Source organism: Labrus mixtus, chromosome 22 (assembly GCF_963584025.1).
Source record: "Labrus mixtus chromosome 22, fLabMix1.1, whole genome shotgun sequence".
Taxonomy (NCBI): Eukaryota; Metazoa; Chordata; class Actinopteri; order Labriformes; family Labridae; genus Labrus; species Labrus mixtus.
The window spans coordinates 15,525,301-15,548,844 of record NC_083633.1 but is presented as its reverse complement, the minus strand read 5'-3'; the positions used below and the strand labels follow the sequence as shown (position 1 = coordinate 15,548,844).

General features: G+C 42.5%; 1 protein-coding gene across 2 annotated transcripts in view; it reads right to left on the bottom strand.

The window, feature by feature from the left end:
- The window catches only part of anks1b (ankyrin repeat and sterile alpha motif domain containing 1B), a 195,320-nt gene that overhangs the window by 127,731 nt on the left and 44,045 nt on the right, over positions 1-23,544 (bottom strand). For both annotated transcript variants that reach the window (XM_061029792.1, XM_061029793.1), the window contains exons 2-4: positions 13,961-14,041; positions 12,028-12,184; positions 330-482 (exon numbers count right to left, since the gene is read on the bottom strand). In XM_061029792.1, the coding sequence (XP_060885775.1) occupies positions 330-482; positions 12,028-12,184; positions 13,961-14,041 (391 nt within the window). The remainder of the gene's footprint in view (positions 1-329; positions 483-12,027; positions 12,185-13,960; positions 14,042-23,544) is intronic.

The window sequence follows — 23,544 nt, the reverse complement described above, 5'->3', positions numbered from 1 at the left end:
ACACTCCCACAGCTATCTGCCCTCTGAGTCTGCCCTTTCAACCCGTGAACAATAGGGCATGGAGCAAGAACGCCCAAGCCACATCCCCTTCCAGAAAGGGGCGTGGTCAGAGACATTTGTCCCTTATGTGTAACTATTTTTTTCCCCGGCTGGATGTCAATTACGTTTTCTAATCTAATCTACTTTTGAACTGTATTGCATGGTGTTTTTGCTTCCCTATTAAATGTGCACAGGATCATTTTAGAGGCTGAAGTAGTCCTTCAGAGTGAAATATAAACCTTGAGATGATATATTTTCTCATAAACCTGCCACGTGTCATCCTCACTGACCTGTAGGCGTCCATACAGTGCTGCTAGGTCCAGAGGCGTCTCCTGTTGGCTGTTTCTCATGGTGGGGTCAGTCAGCTCCTGAAGCAGTACTGAAACCACCTCAGAGTGTCCGTACTGGGCTGCACAGTGAAGCGCCGTTTCCCTCTCATGGTTCTGTGGAAGAAGGAAAGGTAGAAAGGATTAACAGCACGAAAAGGTGAGGGGGGGGGGGGGGGGGGACGAAGGAAGGAGGGGAGAGGATGAAGGAATTATAGGAATAATCAAGAGTGGAGGTGAGATGAAGTGAGGAGAGAGAGGAGAAACATGACAAAAGAAGGATGAGTGGATGCAGTGAGGCAGGAGTCAAGGTCAAAAGTAAATCAGAAAGGAAGGTGATGGAAGAAGATTAGAATGTGAAATATAGGGAAATGTGTGCCAAAGGATTGAGATACAAGGAAAGAGAAGACAGGAGGAAGTTAAATTTTTACGTACTGGGACATTGACACAAGGGAAAGCTACATTCTGTGCAGACATCTCTGCTACACACATGAAGCACATGTCTTGGTCAGTATATCATTTCTGCATGTTCATGATTTTGAAAGCATGTCAGGTTTGTGAGCGCTATCGGGGGAAATCTACCGCTTCAAATCACCAACACCAACTTTGTGCTTTTTTTTTTTTGGTCCAACACATTATTCTTCAAAAGCAAACGAGGGAAAAGGAAAAAAATGACAACTCTGAAAAAGCAAAAATCAAATGTTGGCAAACACAGAAAGATCCTTGTGGTGGGTCTCTTAGTTGAAGAAAGAAGGATTAGACTTCTTTGTAAGAAAACTTTCACATGAACATGACAAAATCAGCAGAGAGATAGGAGGATCCACTTTGTCCTCAGGGTGCGCCAACTATGACACAAACCAAAGGTTCCTCAAAGGAACCTAAAGAGACCTTCATTATCTGAACGTTTCCTTGCTAGAAGTCTTCTCCTTCTTTGCCATTGTTTGCAAATTGCATGTTATCTACACCAACCAGCTGCCATGTGAAAAAAAAAAAAAAAAAACCCTTCAAAAGTACTTGAATCCCATCACCCATGTGTACATGCATTCATGGAGGCTGGGACTAAAAAAAGGGTATGATCATTTATTTACGCTGCATAGTTTCCTGGTCAGCACTTTGGCCCTACACGTCTCAGAGAGATCTGTGTGCATTTGAAAGGTTACTTTGAACTTATGGGGGATCTCATGTTTAGAGGATATAATGGCACATTTTCTGACTCTCCAGGGGCCACCGGCAGGACCAGCACAATGTTGGTGGTCTCTGGGGTCCTGCAGCTCTGGATGAAAAGAGGCCGGTAATGAGTGGAAAAGTATAGTCAGAGGGACACCCAGAGAGGAGCAAGACATGATGGATATCCATAGAGAGGGAGGAGGGAGAGAGAGGAGGAGATAGAGACTGGGTAAGTGGTGGGCTCTATACTAACAAAGTCTGTGTATGTTTACATGTAGGGAAAAGTGATATATGTCGCAGATATACATGTGATCTGTGAATACTATCATGTTTAAAGAGGGCATGCATGTGTAGCTGTTCTGATGCTGGTGAGTGTCCAAGAGCAAAAACCTACATGTTGAAAAAGTGGCTGAAATATAACCCTAAAGAATGTGATGTAACATAAAAAGAGGGAGATGGTGGACAGAGCGAGAGGAGACCAAAGAGAGTTGAGGGGAGAACAGAAACTGTGCCAACAAGAAATCAAGTAAGAGCAGTGAAAGAGAAGATTGAACGGAACTTTTACAGCACATACTTAGTAACTTTCATTTAATGCTCATGGATTGAGAAGAAATTACGTAAAGTAGAACAAAAAAATGGCCAGAATATTTGTGATACTGCCTTCCCGCCTCGTATGTGTAATGTCTCATTCATTCATTTGAAATGTGTAATTCAAACCGGGGAAATGACGGCGACATTGGCCAGTCATAGTAGTAGTAATCAACGCTCTGAGTCTGAATCAAGTATTTTGGATGCACGTTTTGAAATCCCTGCAGGGGCACGTTCAAGACAACAAGGGTGCTGTGCAATTAACACAACACCTCTGGATCCAACGCCACACCTGCACTAGGCTCAACCATTTACACGACTTTTTGCTGTTGGTCAATCAAGTGAGTTATTTCATGGTGTTACTGCTAACAACTGCTTCCAGGGCTGAGGTTTTTTTGACCACAGAAGACGTCAGTTGGATTGAGTCATTACAGACACTCATATGTTTCCCAGAAATCTAAACAAAACAAGCCCCGCTCCCAAAAAAGAAAAGCTGAACATGATAGTCTAACATGAAGAAAGAGCAATGAAATAAAGGCCTCCATTCTCATGAAACTTTAAATTTCATGTAATAAACAGTTTTCAAATATTCTGTTTCATGCTTCAAAATACAAACATGTCTTTGATATTCCCCCCCCCCCTTTTTTTTTTTTCCTCTTCTGTTTCATTATCAAATTCCCTCACATCTCCTGCCGTCGATTCACCCCTCGAACCTCCACGATGAAATTCCAAAACATCATGAGCACAGTCAGCTGCTCAGATCTCATCTCATGCCTCTTCTTACTCTTTTTGTCCCCAGAGCCAAAGCCCCCTCCCCCTCCCTCCCTCCACACTTTCATTTACCCCTCCGAGCACTAGCAGCGAGTAAGAGAGATGAAGAGATAAAGTGTGTGTGTGAGTAACGGGGGGGAAAAGAGAACCTATATGAAAGACACACATTCAACGTGATCAAGCAGAGAAAACATCGCTAGCGCGCTCGGGAGCTTTATCCCCTCCTCAGCCAATCGGATGCGTGTGTTTTCTCCCTCTGGAGCGCACACCCCTCCGCCGCTGTCAGAGTGGAACGTTCCAGAGCAGGTCTGATTGCAGCACTGTAAGCACAATAATCACGCGCTCACACTCGCCGCCATTCACATTCATCAACAGCTCACTGCTGTAATTGCTGCTTGTGTTTTGTTTAATAAACTCCACGCACTCCGTCCCTTCCCCCGTGCGTATATTCCACTGTTAAGACTATTTTTCCACAAGAGTGAGTCACGTTCCTCCAGGGATCATTTAAAGAACATCCTTTTTTCCAATCTACTGTATATACTGTCTTCATCACAGTGTAATACATTCCTGCCTGGTCCCAAACCAACACGACTGCAGCGTAATCACTCATCATTTGTCACTGATGGTGTTTAGTGGAGAATAGCTGTGCGGTGTCTGGAAAAATGGCTCGTTCATCAATTAAAGGTTAAGCGTAAAAGCACCTGGAAATAAAGCTCAACAGCCTGTGGGGGATATATTTGGACTATGTCACATTTACATGTTCATTAGTGAGCAGTGATACACAAAGAAGCATCCTGATATATGAAACACTATCGATGTGAAGAACAGCAGGACACAAGGTGCTGGTATTTTCAGCCGGAGTCAATTATTTCTGAAGAGCCTTCAGAGGGGAGTCTATACCCTTTACACTTACAGAAGGAAATAAAAAAGAGAGAGAGGCTTGATGCTGCTAACATTATGAAGCATGGTGAACAGCGTTTGCCATGGTAACCAGTATGATCGTAGCAAACAGATTAAGAACAGTTAACACAAATCCTTCTTATTGCAATCTTCTTCACAGGGTATTTTTGCAAGGCCGGAGTTCAAACTATAGATGGATATTTGAGCTTGAATAGTGAACATTGTTCACTGTAGATTCTGAATTCACATAAGGTAACTCAGGAGGCTGCTTTGTTTAAAAAAAAAAAAATCAAGATAACTGTTTTTTCTTTTTCCCGTAAATCGTTTCCAGTGTCTGATGACTCATCCTGCACTCAGGGCTGTTCTTTAATTCTCTACCAATTAAAAAGCTTTGTTTTATCGTGTGCTCCTCCCCCTTAACTATACATTTTGCCAGTTACTACCCGGTGTGCAGGATCTATGAGATAATGAGAAGTTATGGGTCGTCGTTGTGTGTTCGGTTTTGTGAGTTATCGGTGTCTCCCGTGGTAACCCCTGGTTACAAAGAAGATGGCTGGAGTTTCCGAGTCCGAGACGTCACTGTGTTTGTTGCGATACGCCCACTTTTCAGGGATCCAATCAAATCCTTTCCCCACATTATGTCCCACCTTCTATGCCGTTTCAGAAGGAAATACTTCACCGCACGGCAGGTAGATGCTCTCAAAGTTTAGTTCCTGTGGGGTTCATTTAAAAACACCAGAATACATTTCAATATCACAACAAAATAATTTCAAATGCTTATATTCTGTTCTTCAGTGAAACTTTTTCCTGCGCCAGGAGCTGTGCCAATAACTGGTTTTCAGTTCAGGGTTCAAAGGCAAATCTTACTGTCAGTGCCAAAACCTGAAGTCACTGTTCTGGCTCCATCTTTGGCTGCACAAAGTGCCAGATGACACTGTTTTGAAAAGATCTAAAGAATGTTTTTTCTGTATTTCCTGTTTGTAACTAATGTTTCTAGAGCATATTGATGAAAACATGTGCCAGTACAGATATCAGTGTGGTCGGTATCAGCTGATAAGATGGGATATCTGACACATCTGTCAAACCCCTAGTCTAGTCTCAATGTATGAGGGCTGATTTTCTAAATCTTAATTTGTGACACTTTAAATTCAAGAAAATACTTTTTGGAACCTTCTCACCTTCTCATCTTTCTGGATAATTCTTCTCCCATACAGACTTGTTGACCACAGCAGCACACAACGATTGTCTGTCAAGTTTTGCAACCGAGGTTAAAGGGAACCTAAACAGGCTGACTTGTGAAATAAGGATGGGGTTAAGAAAATGTGTTGTTAATGTTGATTTAGAAGTTAGTCCTATCATCCCTCTTTGCAGCTTGTTAAAGCTACACCGTGCACTTAATGTGAAACACTACATCTCTTACTATGCAAGCTTGGTGAGAAGCCAAAGTCAATTTCTGGTATTTGAATAATTCATGGAGGCCTAGGGAGGTGAAATTATCCAGCGTATTACAAGAAAAAAAAAAAAATTGTCCACCACTGTTTCTGAGGAGAAAAGCTACAACTCCATGTTAATTGGGCAACTCAATCACTCAGACCTTCACTGGACCTTGTGCTGAGATTGTTTCGTCAACATTCGGTTGCAGATTACTGATAACAGCTTGAACACGACCACAATGACAATTTGGGATTTCGCACCAAAACAAGCAAGGCGGAGGTAATGAAGCGCGCAAACGCTGGCTGATAAATCTCAACGCGGAATACGAGAGCGACAAGGCCGGAGATTGCAAATATTGTTGACCCGCTCCGTCTGCGCCGCCTTAAACGGAGGAGAAAGCTCTGTCGGTCCAATCCAAGGCACTGACAAAGCTTTAGATAGGGAAGAACCCGCATTTCCCCGACAGAAAGGAGAGTGACAAAGAGATGAACAGAGACGCAGGGTGACAGGACAAGAGAGAGGAGGAGAAGAAAAGAAAAAAACCCTCCCTCCATGTTCTCGGAGCCGGCTATATATTTCCATTACGCTCGCTCTGACAGCTTTCCGATATCATCTAACACTCGGTGTATTGTTGCTGATTGGGCTCTGAGCTGCAGCCATCTACTAATGACACATCAACAGGCATGGCCGCACATTATTGACATGCCCATACAAATGGATGTCAGTGTGTGTTAGTCAGTCATTTTACTAAGAAGGCTGCAAGGTTTTTATTATTATGTAATGGGGATGTTGTTGCAATTTTTTTATGATTTATCTTCACTGTGCATGCAGCAGCTCCTTCATTAACTGAAGGACATGAACAATAGCTGCTTGTACACTTGTACGTCTACCTGCACACACACACACACACACTGCACACATCTCCCATGGTAAACACTATCATTCTTATCCGAATTCATCTCCACGGGAGCAAACAAACAGCTTCATCCATGCAAATAAGCGCGCCTTATCAGGCAGGCCTCGGCTGAAATGGAACCAGAGCGAATGAAGCGCGGGGAGTATTTGTTTGAACACACACCGTGTTAATGCTGATGGACTGATATGCAGGATGAGCTGCGATACAGTGTCTCATAATCCCAGCAGCTCAGTCTGCTGCCTGGGGAGGGCTGGGTAAATAAAGAGGGGAGGAACCACGGGGGAGATGGACAAGGTGAACATTTTCTCCTTTTAGTTTTCGTCTGCTGTTTTTAGTATCAATACATCTGGTGTTTACCTGTATACTTTATACATGTTTACAGAATGAATGAGAAGGTTATATTTCCTTTTTTCTGTAATTTTATTTCCATTTTGCAAAAGCCAGGAATTTTTGTTTTTTTGTATTTATGGTGAATCTATATTTTGAATGTCTCAGAAGTGAAAACATTTTTGCATCAACTGCAGAGCATTCAGTGCATACTCCACTTACAGTAACAGTACAGATGCTGACAGCATGACTTGGCACATGCCTCTCATGAATATCTATCGAGCACTGCCACAGTAGCCTCCCCCCCAGAGGCTGAAATCTGTCATTACACATCACTGTAAATGTCTATATTGTATTGCTTGGATACAATTCATTAACATAGAGTTCCAGGTGACGACTATAAATGTCTTGTTAGTTAAACATTGAATCAGACTTGAAAATGTTGCCCTGACTGAAGTGCCATTCATTTATAATAAAAATTGTGTTTGATTTGATTTGATTGACAAAAAAAAAATACAATTAAACTCCTTTAGTGTAGAACTTTTGGGTTGTGTCCATTTTGGCGCCCCCCTCTGGACAAAGTGGTTACTCTTGTGATTTGTGTTTATTTCCTGTTCTGCGTTATCCTGATATCGTTTAACAATGGAAAAATATTACTGAGAAATGTAAGCAAAGGCTATTTAAGCAGTGACACCTCCCCCGTGGCAGTGGATTCGGGTATTAATAAGAACAATATAAAAACAATCAGTCCTGTCGCCGGTGGTCTTTTTAAGGTCATAAAGAAGCCTCAACATTTAGAACAGTCTGATTCATAACCAGCTGAAAACTCCCCACAGCAGCTTTTAAAAACAGATTCCCATTGATGCATTGGCTTGAGCAACACACAGAGCTGTGACTCTGTGATTTAAAACTTGTGCTCTGACCCGACTGTAGAGTCAGCAACGAGAAGACAAACCTCCCAACGAGAAGAATGAGGCGCCATATTTCAGTCTTTGCTCAAACTACTGAATAAGAAAAAGAAGATCCTGGACATGTCTGCCTCGATCGACCCGCTCAGACACAATCCGCTCGCAGCTTGAAATCACAACTGAGGGCAGAAGTTTGTTTGGATTCACAGTGAGATGAATCAGTTTTTCTATTAGGGAACTCTAATTAGGGAGCGCACTGCCGACAGAGCGACAGGCGGAGGAAAACATATGACATAATATTTCTTTAAACAGATTACTCAGAGGAAAAAAAAAACATCCTATGGCTCAGTGTGACTCTGTGTGTTTTTTGCGGTGGGCGGTGTTTGAGCAAGGATTTTCCCAGGGCGGTTTCTCACAGCAGCCTGTGACGGCGCGTTCGCATGTTGAGCGTCTGGAAACACACGGTCTCATTTTCACGTGCGGTAGCAGCATGTGCGCGATTACACGCACGGCAAGACGAACACCGGCACAAGCGTAGGCAGACATTCCTGGAAACACACACAGCAGCCGAGAAACCTCGCGACCTTTCACCTTTGGCTTAGTTCACACAGCCGCCGGGCTCCCAGGGGGCTTTGCAGCACCTGGGAGGGAAGTCTGCAGGAAGCATTTCGCGCATGCATCCACACCCATGTACACCACGCATCGCAGAATGCACCCTCCTCATGAGCTGTTATTATCTCTTTTAGTTTTACACAGCGGCTCCTTTCTCCTCCTCTGAAGGAACAAAAGGGGTTAAAAATGGTGAAGGACAAGAATACAGAGAGAGAGAGAGAGGGAGGAATAGTTTAAACCCTCCATTCCTTCTGTTGATGGAAAAGAAAACAATCTTGAGATACAGCTGCAGCAGAGGGGGACATACTTGACCTAGGCTACCCACCCACTTAAACACACACACACACACACACAATAAACCCTCAATTGGCTGCACCAGAGGCCCTGTACAGCTATCAGCTGGTTCACACACACACACGGTGTGTCGGCCAATTTACTCTGCCTTGATGAATGTTGGATTCGAACCATGGGTCGCGCGCACTAACCACTGTGCCACCAGCGCCCCCCCCCCCTAGGATATAACTTTGAGAAATTCTGTGACTTATCCTTAATAATGTGGGTTTTTTTTTAGACATGGGTTCATGAGAGAATATCTGATAAAGAGATCAAAACAAACAATGCCTCACACTTTCTCACAGCCGTTTGCCTCTTCCAGCAGAGGACGAGCCTCGAGTAAACAGGCAATCTTTCATCATCTATCACAGTCTCACACACACACACACACACACAGCATGTTAAAACCCTCTCCTCCTGTCGGACAGACTGCACCTCACACACACTCACACACGCTCCCACCACAAACAAAAAAAACAGCTGCGATTGAGAACTACCGGGACCAATTAGGCTGTAAACAGTGGGCTGGAACTGGTTTACCGCCAACTAATAACACCCACTAACCTCCATTAATCCTCTATTTGCTGCAGAGTAAAAACTGGCCCACCTACACACTCCCGCTGAAGTCACTTTCTCCAATTTTTCCGATACACTCTAAAGACCTTTTGCACTTATTACAGCTCCCTCCTGCGTCCTCATCCAATACTTTCATGTCGCCGTTTGTCACCTTGAGTACTAAGGAGAGCAGGAATGTTGCATTTCTCTCTCTCTCGCTGAAGAAAAAAAAGAATTTGGCCTCCTGGAGTCGTCCAAATAAAGCTAAGAGGTACACACGGGTATAAACACACATATACACACTCTCAACCTCTGACACGAGTAATAGTGAGCGTGGGCAGAGTAATATTGTTGAGAGTGGGGTAATGGGCTTGCTGCTGTAAAGTCTGGATGATGGGTGTGAGTGTGTAGGGAGGTCGGTATATCACCCTCACTAACGTATGCAGGCTCTGCTCTCTACTGCAGACAAGACGCTCAGTGGGAAAATATGAAGCTAAGGCATCGTAAACACACATAAACGCTATAAATCTTCAGCTTTGATTTATGCCCACACAACCTGAGAACAACTGCACCCTCACACTGACGACACATAACTGCAGGACCGCCGTACAAACATGCGTCATATGAATGCACATAATTTAAAACCGCCGGGAAGCCGACGTTCCTGCAGGATTCAGCGCTCAACGCGGACATAAAACACGGCTCCTTCAAGAGCGTCAAAAGCACAGCACGGTGGAGTCTTTGCGTTGATGTATATCTGTGAGCGATGGGTGTGACAGACAGCCGAGGCGTGCTAATGTGAGCGCTGTAGCTTAGCATTCAAGCGCTGTTATTATGCAGACAGAGAGATGCAAACTGTTGATAACAGTGTGGATATAAAAAAAAGTCATTCTGCAGCTGGTTGATAAACAAGGTTCGGAGTGGGACGCGCGATGCAGAGAGAGATACGAGGAGAAGCTTATCAGTGTGACAAAATGTTTGTCACAGTAGAGGAGAATTTAGAAAATGCTTTCTTCCCCTCTTTCATGTCACAGACTGACGGGAATGAACGCTAATGTGTAAGAAAAAGAAATTAGGATCTGTAGAGTGACACAGTGAACTCCACTGGGACGATATTTGGACCAATGAATTAATTTGAACAAAGAATCCAGCACACTGACGTATTCATGTTGTGCATAAATACTATGCAACATCATGTCGACGCTTCAAAATGAAGATTATAGAAAATCCAAACTGAAATAAATGTAGCAAAGATTTTATTGTTTCATATCTCCATGTCCTATTCAACCATTTTTAAGATTTATTTTTGGGCTTTTTGTGCCTTTAATGGACAGCGGACAGAGTCGGAAATCAGGGAGGGAGAGTGGGGAATGACATGCGGGAAAGGAGCCACAGGTGGGATTCCAACCTGGGCTGCCCGCTTGGAGGACCAACGGCCTCCATACATGGGGCGCGCACTAACTGTTCCACTAGCGCCCCAGAGTATGTTTCTTAATCTCACATTACGAGACTTAAGCCCAACACTGTATGTTTACTTCGGTGACAAAACCCTGAAATACTGAAGAAAAGCAACAGATTCTTTTCAAAGTTACTTCTTGTATCAGCCATAGATCGAGGAAAACTGTTACTCACTAGACAGAAGTGATGCAGTAACAGCTGGTATATTTGCAGTAGACAAAACACCATGAGTCTGTCTTGATGTCGAACTCACTTTGACACTAAAAAAAAAAAAAATGCCTACAGCAGTAAGTCCTCCTACACATCAGCAGCTTCACACAACACTTCACCTAAATAGCTGGAATCTTTTTTTTTTGCAAGGTGTATCGTACACTGACAAATTCTACAAGCTCGCCACAGGAAGTCTTCATCTATGTTTCAGGGAGAAGATAAGAGTGCACACACACACACATTTAAACACACTGACTGTGCACTGCAGTCAGGATCCATTGCAGTATCTTCTCAGTCAGCATCCCTCTCCCTCTGTGTGTCCACGCTGCCTGCACAGCACACGCTCAGCTCCACAAATCAGTGAGGGGTGGAAAAAAAGAAAAAAGAAAATGACTCGTGTTCACTTGCTGACAAACCTCTTCATTTCTGGGGGCCGGGGACACCATTTATCACGGCAAACAATTAGGCTGCACCACCTCTCTGTGGGAAGTGATTGGGCTAATGGTGACAGAGGAGAAAGTGCTTATTAGGCAGAGTAAATAACGCTCCAATAACCTGTGGGGTCCATTACAACACCGCCATCAGGGGCGGGAATATTTCAAAAAAAAGACATCCAAGTCATTAACATTTCGGAGACCACTTCTGATTGAAACACCTCTTCCTGCACGCATCGTACTCCTCTTAAAATGCAGTGCATCAGCGAGCTGTGACATCACCAACGTGCAGCGGGCAGGCGGGGGGGGGGCAGACAGAGTAAAGAGGCGAGGGAGCAGAAGAAGGTCATTTTTGCTGATGAGGACTGACAGCGGTGGCAGGCCGAATGCTCTCAGAGCCGAAAAAAAAAAAAAAAACGCTCGCCCCGGCTGTCAGAGAGAGATCACTGGGAACTGTAAGGCATCGTCTCTGTTGGACGGCAGCCATAACGAGACGACCTGCGGCAGCGCTGGTTTGAAAGCCCCCCCCCCCCCCGAGAAGTACAAGTGACGGACTCAAGTTTAATTCAACTGATGAGAGCTGTCTGCTGCGAGAACATTTAGAGCACACAGGGAGAGGGGTATGTTTCATTCACGAGTGACCATTTAAAATGTGAGAGGGGGCTCAGGAATCCAAAGTAACAGAGACAATGGATGGATTTATGAAATGTTTGTGATCCTGGAAGGTAGCCCATGCACTAATACTGAAACGATAGCGCTGAAGAGAGCAAAGTCCAAAGTCAAGGCCAGAAGCAGAAAGCCCACTGGAGCTCCCTCTTGGTGTTGCTTTAAAAACAAATAAGGCCCATGATAAAACCACCTCTCTACCCCGGACAGAGCAGGCATGTTTCATCAAGGAGGCACAACTGAGGTTGACCGACGGCCTCGTCAACGACTGAGCCTCCTTTGCTCGTCTTGATAATACTTGAAAACCGCGTCAAGACTGGATGTTTGTGGCCTCGTGGAGGTTTTTTGAGAGGATACATTGATGACGGGATTCGGCTGTTTACCTGTTGGTTGACTCGGCAGTGCGAGGGTCCGTGGTGGATGAGGATGCGGACAATGTCCACGTCTCCCTTCCAGGCGGCCAAGTGCAGCGGGAAGCATCCTTTGCTGTCAGCTACATTTGTGGACGCCTCAAACTGGAGCAGCTTCAGAACCACATCCCTGTGAAGGGAAACATAAAAAAAAAAAACACATTATTCACATTTGTCTTAAACAAACAAACGAAAACATTTTCATCTTGCTTTAGAAATTATGTATTTTTCACTCTGGAACAACACATTAAAACAGTTCTTTATATGACAACAAGCTTGTTAATGTGAGATTGAGATGGTTCTATTATTTGAAAGAAGGTGTGTGCTGTACAATTTATCTTCATTAGTCCTTGTCGGTGTCCTGCTTACTTTTGTGATTGCTGATTTGGCAACAAGCTGACACCCACTTAAAGCATGCAAACTAAACCAGGCTTAGGTCATGGATGGAGCTGCAGTGTGACAGTCAGTGAAGAACCAGCACAGCCGCCGATCCAGTAGCAGCCACAGTCGGCGAAAATCACAAATTGACACAATTGCTTCCTCTTAATAAAGTAATCCCCACTTTACAGCTAGATAAAGCTACGAATCTGGATGTCGCTGTCCGTTTAGGTGCAGCTCAGTCTTAATGTCAGAGATCCTGCTTCGTGTGAGGAAGACTCCAGCTCGAGTTGCCACCTCTCTCTGTGAAGAGGAAAGGTGAAGTGCTTCATTTGCATTTGAAATGTCAGGAGTGGAAACAGCGGCAGAGAGAGAGAAGGGCAAAGCCTCTCACAGGAGACGCTTAATGAAATGCTTTGTTAATTAATCATTTATTTCATTTTATATAACTCACCGCGGTTTAAGTGGCAGCTGTGCTGGGAGGATCTCAGGGTCAAATATACCAATATTCAAGTGATTGGAATGGAAGTCAACGTGCATTTCAAAAAGGCTTCTTCTTTTTTTCTTTTTTTTTTAAATTGATAAAAACTCCACATGATTAAAAAATACTCTGAAAAAGCCCAGCCTGAATAACAAATCTCTACAAGCAGCACAGCCCATAGCCGAGTTTCTTCTATCTATATCTTAATTGCCAGTTCCCTTGTTACTTCCCCACCTAAACGTTAAATCACTCCTCTGCAGCTCTTTGTTGGCGCCCTCATTTTCACTTTCTCTCCCTCCCATCGCCCCTCTCCACAGAGTTGATCTGAAGGAGGAAAATCCACATAATTGCCCCCAAAACACAGTTCTAATCCTTCGGTTCCGCCATACAGGGATAGCGGTCAGGCTTGCAGCTAATCCACACCCGTGTAACGGATCTCTCGGGCCGGCCCAGGTGGAGAGAGGGAGCTGCGCTGTTAGCTCTGGGCAGATGCAAAGACACACAGGGCTTCCACGAGAATCACTTTAATAGAAAACTTTGCATTTTTTTTTTATTTTGTGTCATGACTCATGACCCTGGAACGACGTGAACTGCCATGATGTGAAAGCATTTGCAGTGTAACTACAGTGCTACTACTACTGATTTAAATCATATCCATGGAGGGTCCAATCACTGGGCGTTTCATTTTTACACTCTGTCTAGTTAACATGCTACACAAACATAGGCTGAAATACACACACATGCACAAACAGGATCCTATGGACATGCACTAATGGAGAGGTTTCAGAGTGAGGGGGCTGCCCACAGCGAGCGCTCCTGAGCTTGTGGGGGTTAGGTCCCTACAGACTGAGCTACTGCCGCCCACAAGTAAGTAGCTGTAATAAGTACGGCAGTATTGGAATGTAAATTAAACTCGGGGCTTTGGGAATACATAGCATGTTTACATTATGCAAACACAAACATCTTCAGATTGTGTTGAACTGTGCAGCATTCTTAAAAAAAAACACTTCACCATAGAAAGACACAAACACTCGTGTGAAGTCTTACCTGTGTCCGTTGAGAGACGCATGATGTAAAGGTGTGTATCCTGAGCTGTCTGTGCAGTTGACATTCAGGCCTTTCCACATGCTGGAGAGGAAACGAGAGACACACATCAGAATTAATACACACACACACACTCTGCATGGCACCAGCTACTCGCTCATCACCTGTCAGTGCTGAAGTGTCTGCTGTTTTCTCTACATGCTGCTTGACGCCCTGTCTGAGTGCTGTTGACAGGATTATTGAAGTGTTGCTTCTGAGATATTGTCAAACACATTTTTTTTGGAGTGCTTTCCAAGTCACAAAACATGACGCTGACGAGATCGCCTTAATTCCGTCTATTTGTTTGAGTTGGTTTTCTTCGTTATCTGTTGGCACCTGTTCGGTTTTCACGGCGCATTCACGTGCTGTCGGAAAACATCGGGAAAAAAAAAGGAGTTTCTGAGTCGTAAAATGGACATGAAGGCCTGCTCAAGTCAGAGCAACAACGCGGAAACTCGGGAAAGAATCAGGTGCCCGACTTGACGTCATAATTGTCATCACAAGTGGGTGCAATATATGTTTTGTTTATGTTAGGATACTTTTTACTAGTGCACGTCTTGCACATCAACTTTTTGCTCAAATATAACTTGTAACAGTGGCGTTCCACGCATCTTCTTCGTAGCATCCACGCTGTTTTTTTAACTTCCTGAACTGAAATGACGTGAACACACTGAAGTCGGAAGAACGACTTCCCATCTCGGAAACCGACCGGGACCATCCGAGGAGCACATGAACGCAGCATTAGACACAGGATATGACACACCACATCCAACCAATTAGAAGCCATTTGTAAAGGAATGAACCAACTGTGGGCTCAGTACGTCTTTTTCAGAAAATGTAGTTTTGAGCATTTTTTTTGTTGTTGTTGTTGCAGATTTTCTCTTTGTAGCTTTTTCCTGTGATCTTTGTTTAGTAGAAATAACACAGTTCATAATCCCAGCAGCAAATAAACACCTGCTCTGAAGTAATGGACTCATTATGTGAGGTGCTTTATGTGGAAGAAACAGCTCAAACCCGTGTAAAATTGGGTTTAGAGCTCTTTTAAGAAGATTAGGCTGGTCTTTGGTTGTTTGTTTGTTTTCTCCCTTTAAGAATATTTCATTTGTTTCTTTGCCTGCATGTCCTCACACAAAACAATATTTCTTTAATCTATTTGTGTCCTGAGGCGAGGAGTATAATTTCTCATTTGGGGATTCCAACCAGAAGCATTAACGTCCTATTTCATCATGTCGGTAAAGAAAGAGGAAGTGTACGGTCGCAACACCGCATGTAAATAAAACCACACAAAACCCCAATCCCATCAGGACAACCAGAATGCACATTTACATACTCAATAAACACACACACACAAATACAAATAGAGGTCAGGGTTTTCCCATGGTTATAATTATATGACCTCTCTGTTTCACATGAACTCCTACATAAGCGTCAGAGAAAAGTACTAATTAGGTAAATTCCAGTCTGAAGTCGGGTTCACGTGTTGAAAAATGTTCCAGCAGCTACTTAAATAGCTTCTTTTAGAAAGTAGTCATCATGACCAAATACAGCACTTTCTGATGTCAAGAGTCTTGATATTTAAATCGGCTTTACAGATGCTCCCTTCTGACAAAGGCATCCTGGGAAATGAAGTCCTAAAGGGGAATACGTTGTGATTTTTACTTGTGTTTAATTTAAGTCGTGGATTGCATTTGTAAGAGGAAAATGAATAAACTGAAGAAAAAAAAGAGAAAGGTCTGCACACTGTTCAGTGCTTTCTCTTTTTTTCTGCAGTTCATCTTTTGTCCTGCACCTGTATGCAATTTGCTTGAATGTGTGTTTTTTTCTCTTATAGGGAAATTAAGAGTTATACATATTTGTTTTAATGTATTGTAACAAACATTGCACCTCAACCTCTTTGTCCCTTTAATGACAGATATTTTGCCTGAAGGTGAACATTCCCTCTTTGAAAGACAGATGCTGAAGCTGCCTGAAAAAGCGTTAAGGATTACAGAGGCAGCAGAACATTCAGCGAGTGTGACAGAAATCCACACAATGATCAAGGTCAGTGTTGTTGTGCTGCGGGCGCGTGCACACCAACACACCGAGCTGATTCTCTATTGGTATACGGTCTGGCTGCGCACACACACACAGACACAAACACACAAATACAATGCACAGAGATCAATAGAACAAGTCTGTGGTAGCAAAGGAAGCATTTTCAGTGTTCAGGTTTATGCTGCACTAAAAGACTGATGGCCCTGCATGCACCAATTCAGTTCTTAGAGTTACGTTTTCACTAAAAGTAAATGAGGTATTATTAAACCAGAAGTACTTTATTACAAACAGCTACAAAAAATAATAGAGAAAAACTAACGTAAATACAGAGAGCATGAGACACAGCACAAGTGTGTTTCTATTGGGTCAGCTGATTTCCTCACACAGTGGGTGTGTGTGTGTGTGTGAATGTGTGTGTTCATATCGATCACACCGCACTGCTGCTGACCCCTTTCAGCGCTGACCTATAGAACCGGTGGGAGTGGTTTGTTAAAAGGAGCAGACTGGCAGAGGGTGAGGGGAGAGGTGGACTACAGAAAGCAGCAAATAGAAATATAATGGAGGCAGAAGTAGAGAAAAGTCGAGGAGAGAAATGATTGCCAGCTTCCACTACACTGTTGAGTACTTTGGGGTTGATTTGATTTCAGCAAATCGCCACCGTAAAACTATTTATGTTCAACAAACTCTTCTCTTTTACTGACTAATACAGTTATAAAGCTTTATGTAATACAAACCACAAACAATTTGAAGCAGTTATTTATACATAAATACAAAAGAGCCCCTAAGCTGCAACAAAACTCCTTCATTAAGTCTGTTAATGTGCTGCACAACATAAAGAAGGAATATTTATTGTTCACTGTTTTCTAAGTGGTTGTAAGTGAGAAGTTATAGCTCATTCCTGACATCAGGAAAGAGTCATTACATAACCGATGTAACTCTGAAACCGTTAACCCCTGTGCACGGAGGAAAATATTGGAGGGAGCTGATGGTGTGACGTGTCCGCTGGTCATCAGTCGCCTGAGCTGATCTGGTTCTGATTTCCGCTTCAACATAAAAGGTAATCTGCTCGAGTGTCGCCATGTTTGTCGTTCACACCCCACACGTCGGGTAGTTGTACACGGCCTGAGATCTCTGCTGCCCTCTAGAGGTAACATCTAGTAATACGTGTAGCGCATAGTCGAGTATTTATGACGCTGTTGACTGTGTATGCAAACACAAGATTGAACAGCAGCTATATCGCCGGCCTTACATATGCATGAGTAGGAAATACACTTCTTGCTCTCTTACAATAGGTTTAATGGCAGGTTTAGCTTAGCTTAGCAGAAAGTCTCAAAACAGGTGGAAACAGCAAAACTGGCTCTGAAGTATAGTAAATGATCTCATTCATAATTCACTGATTGGCAGGTCAATTGTCATCATTAGAGAGGTTAGGATTGCTGCAGTCTTTCTGCTAAGCTAAGCTAATAATGGAATAACAGAGATGAATCATCTGCTGTGGTGAAACGTTTGTCGAGGAGATGTTTTTCGGCTGCCTACACAAGCAAGTCGACTTATAACACCGCTAATATCACATGAAAATAAAACCTCAGTCACAGGCCAATACATTTTGAAAACGTGTGGTTTTTTTTGCAGTCTAATGGATCGAATGAGTTTAGCTTCCAAAACAAGTCAGAATTTGTTTTTCTTATAACTGTTTTTTGGGGTTTAAACTTACTAACTACATCTATCTACTTTAAACAAGCATTGCACAGCCGCTGTATTATTCAATGTGTAAGCAAAATGTTTCCTTTTCACTAAGTGTTTCAAATTCAATCCGTCATTAATCACTTTAAACTACATGGCTGGAAATAGAGCCAATGTTCCCAACACAACCGTAAGCTGTTTTCTATATCTGATAGCTTTTCATTGGTCAAACCCAACCTTGAACACACATCGATATACACACCCACACACACACACACACACACACACACACACATATGTATGTACCGGTGCTGTTCGCCCTCACACAACTAATCTGTACACCAATTCATTAAGTACTTGCTGTACAAAGAGTCTCTCATGTGAGCAGCTCTCAACACAATCCACCTCTCCCAAACACCCACCAATGCAGCGCATTAATGCACAAACACAGCAGTCACACACCCAGCTGAAGAACCTCCGTTAAAAAAAAAAAAAAAAAACTGCACAAACAAATATATGAGGGAGTGTGTAAACCTTGTGCTCTGTGTGTGTAAGCCTCGCTGTGATGGCCGGAGCTGGACAAGGTGTTGTGTTTTCTTTTGCTGTTACAGATGTGTTTTTTAGTGACACAAACGAGGGCGTCCCCAGTGGGTGACACGACACTGAGTCAGCATGTTGTCGGGTGTTTGCTTTCAGGAGTAAGAATCTCATGAAGTCTTTGTTTTGTTGTAAATAATTTTACAAATACTTAAAGCTTAATTAATCTCTACAAGGTTAAAGTGAAGGGAGATACCGACACAAAGAAAGGTGATAAAACATGTGGAATTCAAAACAGCCTTTTAGCCTATTTTAGCCCATGTTTTGGTTTTTATGCCCCTTTCGAGATGAATTGATTCTCTCTCTCTCTTTAAATGTTTGCTTCAATGCCGTCTTGAAAACTTAAGAGAACATTTATTCAACTTTAACAGCAACTGACCTTGGCAGTGCCTCCTGCCAGCTGTTGATGTTTTTTTGATTTCCCTAACTCCTGAGAAAAACAACAGAGTGAATAATGCACTTCTATAAACCTCCTATTTGGTGAATTACCTGACTTGTTTTGAAATTTGGACTGCAGGACCCATTTTATACACTAGGTGTCAGAGTTACATATTGCTCCTTTAAACATGCAATATCTAAAAACGAGGAGCAGATATACACAAGAATCCAACATCTAGAATGTGTTTAAGAAGCAATACATCGAATTAAAAATACTGATCAGTCCAAGTCATCTGTAACCCTTTAGAGTCATGAGAATTTAATAATTTATAATCAATTCATACATGTTTGTTAGACCAACAACATGTACAGCAGACGTCAATCAAATTCAAGAGATTTTTATGATGAGATTCTGGTGATCAGTGAAGTTATAGTCACCACATTTGGTATTTTTTCATTTAAATATACTATATCATAGTTTTATATGCCCACACTTGTCCTTTAATATTCCAATAGGGCCTGACTTCTCTGTTGTGCACTATATTCACCTTCATATTCACCATTGCAAAGTTACACTACAGATACACATTGATGCCATATTTCTTCTTCTAAAAAAAAAAGGACACTGTACCTTTAAGAAAAACTAAAAGCACACATTACACAACAATCAGTGTGTTCTCTGTGATTCACTTCTCAACTGGACATGATTTTCTTATCACAGCCCTTCATTTCTGCTCCGCCATGTTCAACCTCTAAAGTTCCCACACACAGTCCTGTGCCATATCTCTTCTTTGTTGTTTTCTGCGCTTTCAGAGACAGCGTCGAAATAGAATTAGTGGGCATCCTGAGATTAGATAATGAAGAAGAGGTGCTGCTGCAGGAACGCGGAGTCTTGCTGAATTCGTCAAATATGCAGACAGCGTTCTAACTAATTAACCTCGGGAGCTGCAGTGAAGGGAAGCTCCGGGGAGAAAAGCTGCCTAAGCTGTTGTGTATGTAGGTTTCTGTGAAACTCAAGCTGCAGTAGCGTTCACTTATTATTAAAGTTTGATAGGTCGGTTGTTCTTTGACACAACCTCTATCTCAGCATTATGAAATATGTCATTAATTTTGCATCTCAGGATTCTAAATCAAGCTTTAACATTTAGTCTCACTCCTCTTCTGTCTCTGACTTTTCTACCTGAGGAACACACACTTCTTTTTTTTTTTGAAGTGCTAAAAGGTTAAAGAGGTCAAACACCATGGAAGGCTTGCCAGCAGGCAGTGCGAGGCTGCCCTCTGTTTGAACCTTTCTTCAATTACACTACGACGGCTTCTCCCTGCCTTTACATCACTTTACTGCAGCGTAACCCACTGACTCGCCGCACTCTGACTGATCTTATATCGGATTACAGAAAACAAGTCTCTCTAGGATGATAGAAAAGTTTCCTTTGAAGTGAACACTTTGATTTGAATTGGAGGCAGAGCAAAGTATTGATATGTCAATATGTTGTTGGTCTGACTTACGTGGTTACAATAAGACGATATCGTGATGAGTCATTATGTGGAAGTCTCGTAACAAATCAATTATTTGTTTCATGATATAAACGTTATGCATGCATCATAAATCGTTTCGTTTTACAGAGACGTTACAGGTGTAGCGTCATGCCACATTGTATCATAATATCAAAATCATATCGCATCATGCCCTATATGGTACCGCGTCATATCGACATAATGGATCCTGTGTTACCTTGTGATACGATACTCCTTACTTATATTATAGAAAACCACACAAAAACATTTTTAAGTTTCTACAAGGCTGAATATCTCCAAATAGCAGATTTAGTCTTTGAGGCTCAAAAAGAGGAGGTTAAGGCCTCTGTCTTTCTTCCAATTTCAAACACATTATACCTTAAGCTATTTAAAACAGATTTTCTTATCAAACAGGAGCTGATATTACTCCCTAACTCTTAAGAACACTTTTTTTTTTTTTTGCTGTATTTATGGGTCAACAAATGCACCGGTAACCTCTTTTAAGTTCTAAAAAAAAAAAAGTCTAATTACTGATGCAAACTTCTCATTTGTGTTTCTGAATGAAAGCCTTCATTTGATGGCTCTCACCATGGTTATTACAGTCGGCATCGCGCTGCGGCAAAGTTCAGGCTGCATCAAAGCGGAGAATTGTCTTCAAAGGGAGAAGAACGAAAGGAGTTGGGGAAAACCTTTGTAGTCCTGGATTCTCTTTTGAAGGGATTTTTTTTTTTGTGTGTGTGTGTGTGTGTGTGTGTGTGTGTGTGTGTGTGTGTGTGTGTGTGTGTGTGGAGAGAGAGATGTTAAGTCGACTGAATCCAAACACAGCCTGTTCAACTTCACTCACTTAACGGAAAGTTGAAGGCTTTTCCTTCAGACACTCAACAACAGCAATAACTTCACGGGAAATCAAAAAATGGGAACCAATATGAGGTGAACAATGTTTGCTATCAGCGCTGATGGGAAGTGGACTCTCTTCATATCCTGTTTTGAGCAAGAGGCAGAAGAGATACCTGAGCACAAAGAGTACTGTTGCATAAGAACACTCACTCATACAGGCTATAGGACAATGGACACACACACACACACACACACACACACACACACACACACACACGGTCACACATTCATTTTTCTTTAGAGCTAACCTTTGATGTTTTGACCCGGCTCACACAGAGACAGTCAATCTCCCATGATGCTTTAGGGCATGGATATTCTGCTTTACACACCAATATCTACAGCAGGTGTGCAGGCATGGGATAAGGTTTATGTGAAATGTGTGTTTAAGTGTATTTGTGTGTGTACTGTGTAACAGGTTCATCCACGGTGAGACAATTATAGTGCCAGGTGTGTGTGAGCTCTCCAAAGACCAATTAAGTGAGAAGCTGCCTCCCTGTCTTCTTCTCTGTCCTCTTACTTTTCCCATCAGCTGCTTTCTTTTTTATTCTTCTTTTATCCAACTATATACCCTGAAAATAAATGTGTGTTTTTACATTTACAGAGGATTTTTTATTTTATTCTTTATTACCTTCGTTGGGCTTCAAAAATGTACTTTAAACACCAATGGGTGACTTGAGATTACATCCATGTTTCATACAGTCTGACTCTATGGTGAAAACCCACAGTACACCAGCATTATATAACAAACCCCTTTACACAAGCTGGGGATTTCCTGTAGTAACCACGGACCCCCAACACCACCGAAATCCAATTTCCACTTCATATTCCCACGACATCATGAAAAAAGTTCACACCTACACAACTCAACAGGCAATTGAGCACTGCTTTCAACGAGACGTGTTTCCTCTTTCCCTCCCGCCATCTCACCCCATTTCAGATCTGTCACTCCTGCTGCTTCATTTCAACACCAATTACACTGATGGTTAAATCCACAGCACAGTATGGCTGATGCAGGGGAGAAGTATGACAAATATAACTAAGCGCACAAAACACACAAAAGAAATGCAAATCTACTCGCTGAAGTGTTACTCTGTGATCTCTGCCTCCTCATCAGTGTCTGGCAAATCCCTCATTTGCTGAGCCGATTCTTGTAAAATTGGCTCATATGTTTTTTCGCATATTTCCCACAACAGCAGCTCGCCTCTAGAAACCTCCTCGTTAGCAATATTGTGTTCATTTGAATACGCCGTGGTATCCCCCCAGCACTGGACTGCATCCAACTTGCAAATCAGCTCTACTTATAACTAAACACTTTCAAAACACACACACACACTTAAGCGAGACATCCAAGTAGGATACTGCCTTAAGTGGATGATCACACCAATTTAATAGCCGAAAGAAAATGCTAAATTGTTATTCTTAACACTTGTTTGTAGTCTGTGTACTAAGCTGCTAGCTTAAAGAGCCCATATTATGCCCTTCTTGGGGTTCATATATTTAATTTATCTATCTACTTTTGTACGTTCACAATAGCTAAAGTAAAAAAAAAGTGTCTGTTTTCTTGTACTGCTCCTCCTTGCTCCCTCTACGCTCTGAGTCCGTCAGCTACACTCTGTTGAGCCCACACTGTTAGACCCCACGTGGGCCAAGTCTGCTCTGATTGGTCTGCCGATCCGCTCTGTCGTTATTGGTCAGTTGCTCAGCACGCGTCTCGGAAATTTCAACATGAGCTGCTGGGCCACAATGAGCCAATGGGCTTGGATCAGTGATATCACACTGACAACGACGTCGGACTGACAAATTTTTATCGAGGGGGGCTAGAACCGAGTGTTACATGCGGCTAATGCTACAGCTAACAGGAGGACGTAGGAGAAGCCGCGTTTCCTCGGACTTTGAATTTTTGCACATAGATGTGCCTAAACATGCACAGGACACTTGGAAAACAAACTAAAGAGCATATAAAACCAGAAAAAGAAGAATATGGGACCTTTAAGAATAAAAGCACTGTATAGATATACACTGTATAGAATGGACAATTACCCCAAAGAACTTCAATGTTGTTGCTCATATTTGTTGTATTTGTTGATCTTTTCCCTTGTTTGTACTATTTGTTCTTAGCTATGTTAGCCAGCTGCTAGACTACATCAGAGTACAAGCATTACAATAGAATCAATCTTCTGAATTAATGATTGAAAAGGGGATTTTCCAAAAAAGCCTTTTTGATGCTCAGTAATATTTCTGTAAAGATTTGAAAATTGCTGCTCTAAGCATGACTCACACTTGCAATATGACAAAAAGTGTTTGTTGTGGTGAAGAAAATGTGAAGCATTGAATCCTTAAATATGCAGAGGCTCAGCTCACTGTATAAACACGTAAAAACAAATACAGACCGCATGAATGCATCAGAACAAATATGCAGACTGTGTGTGTGAATGAATATACAA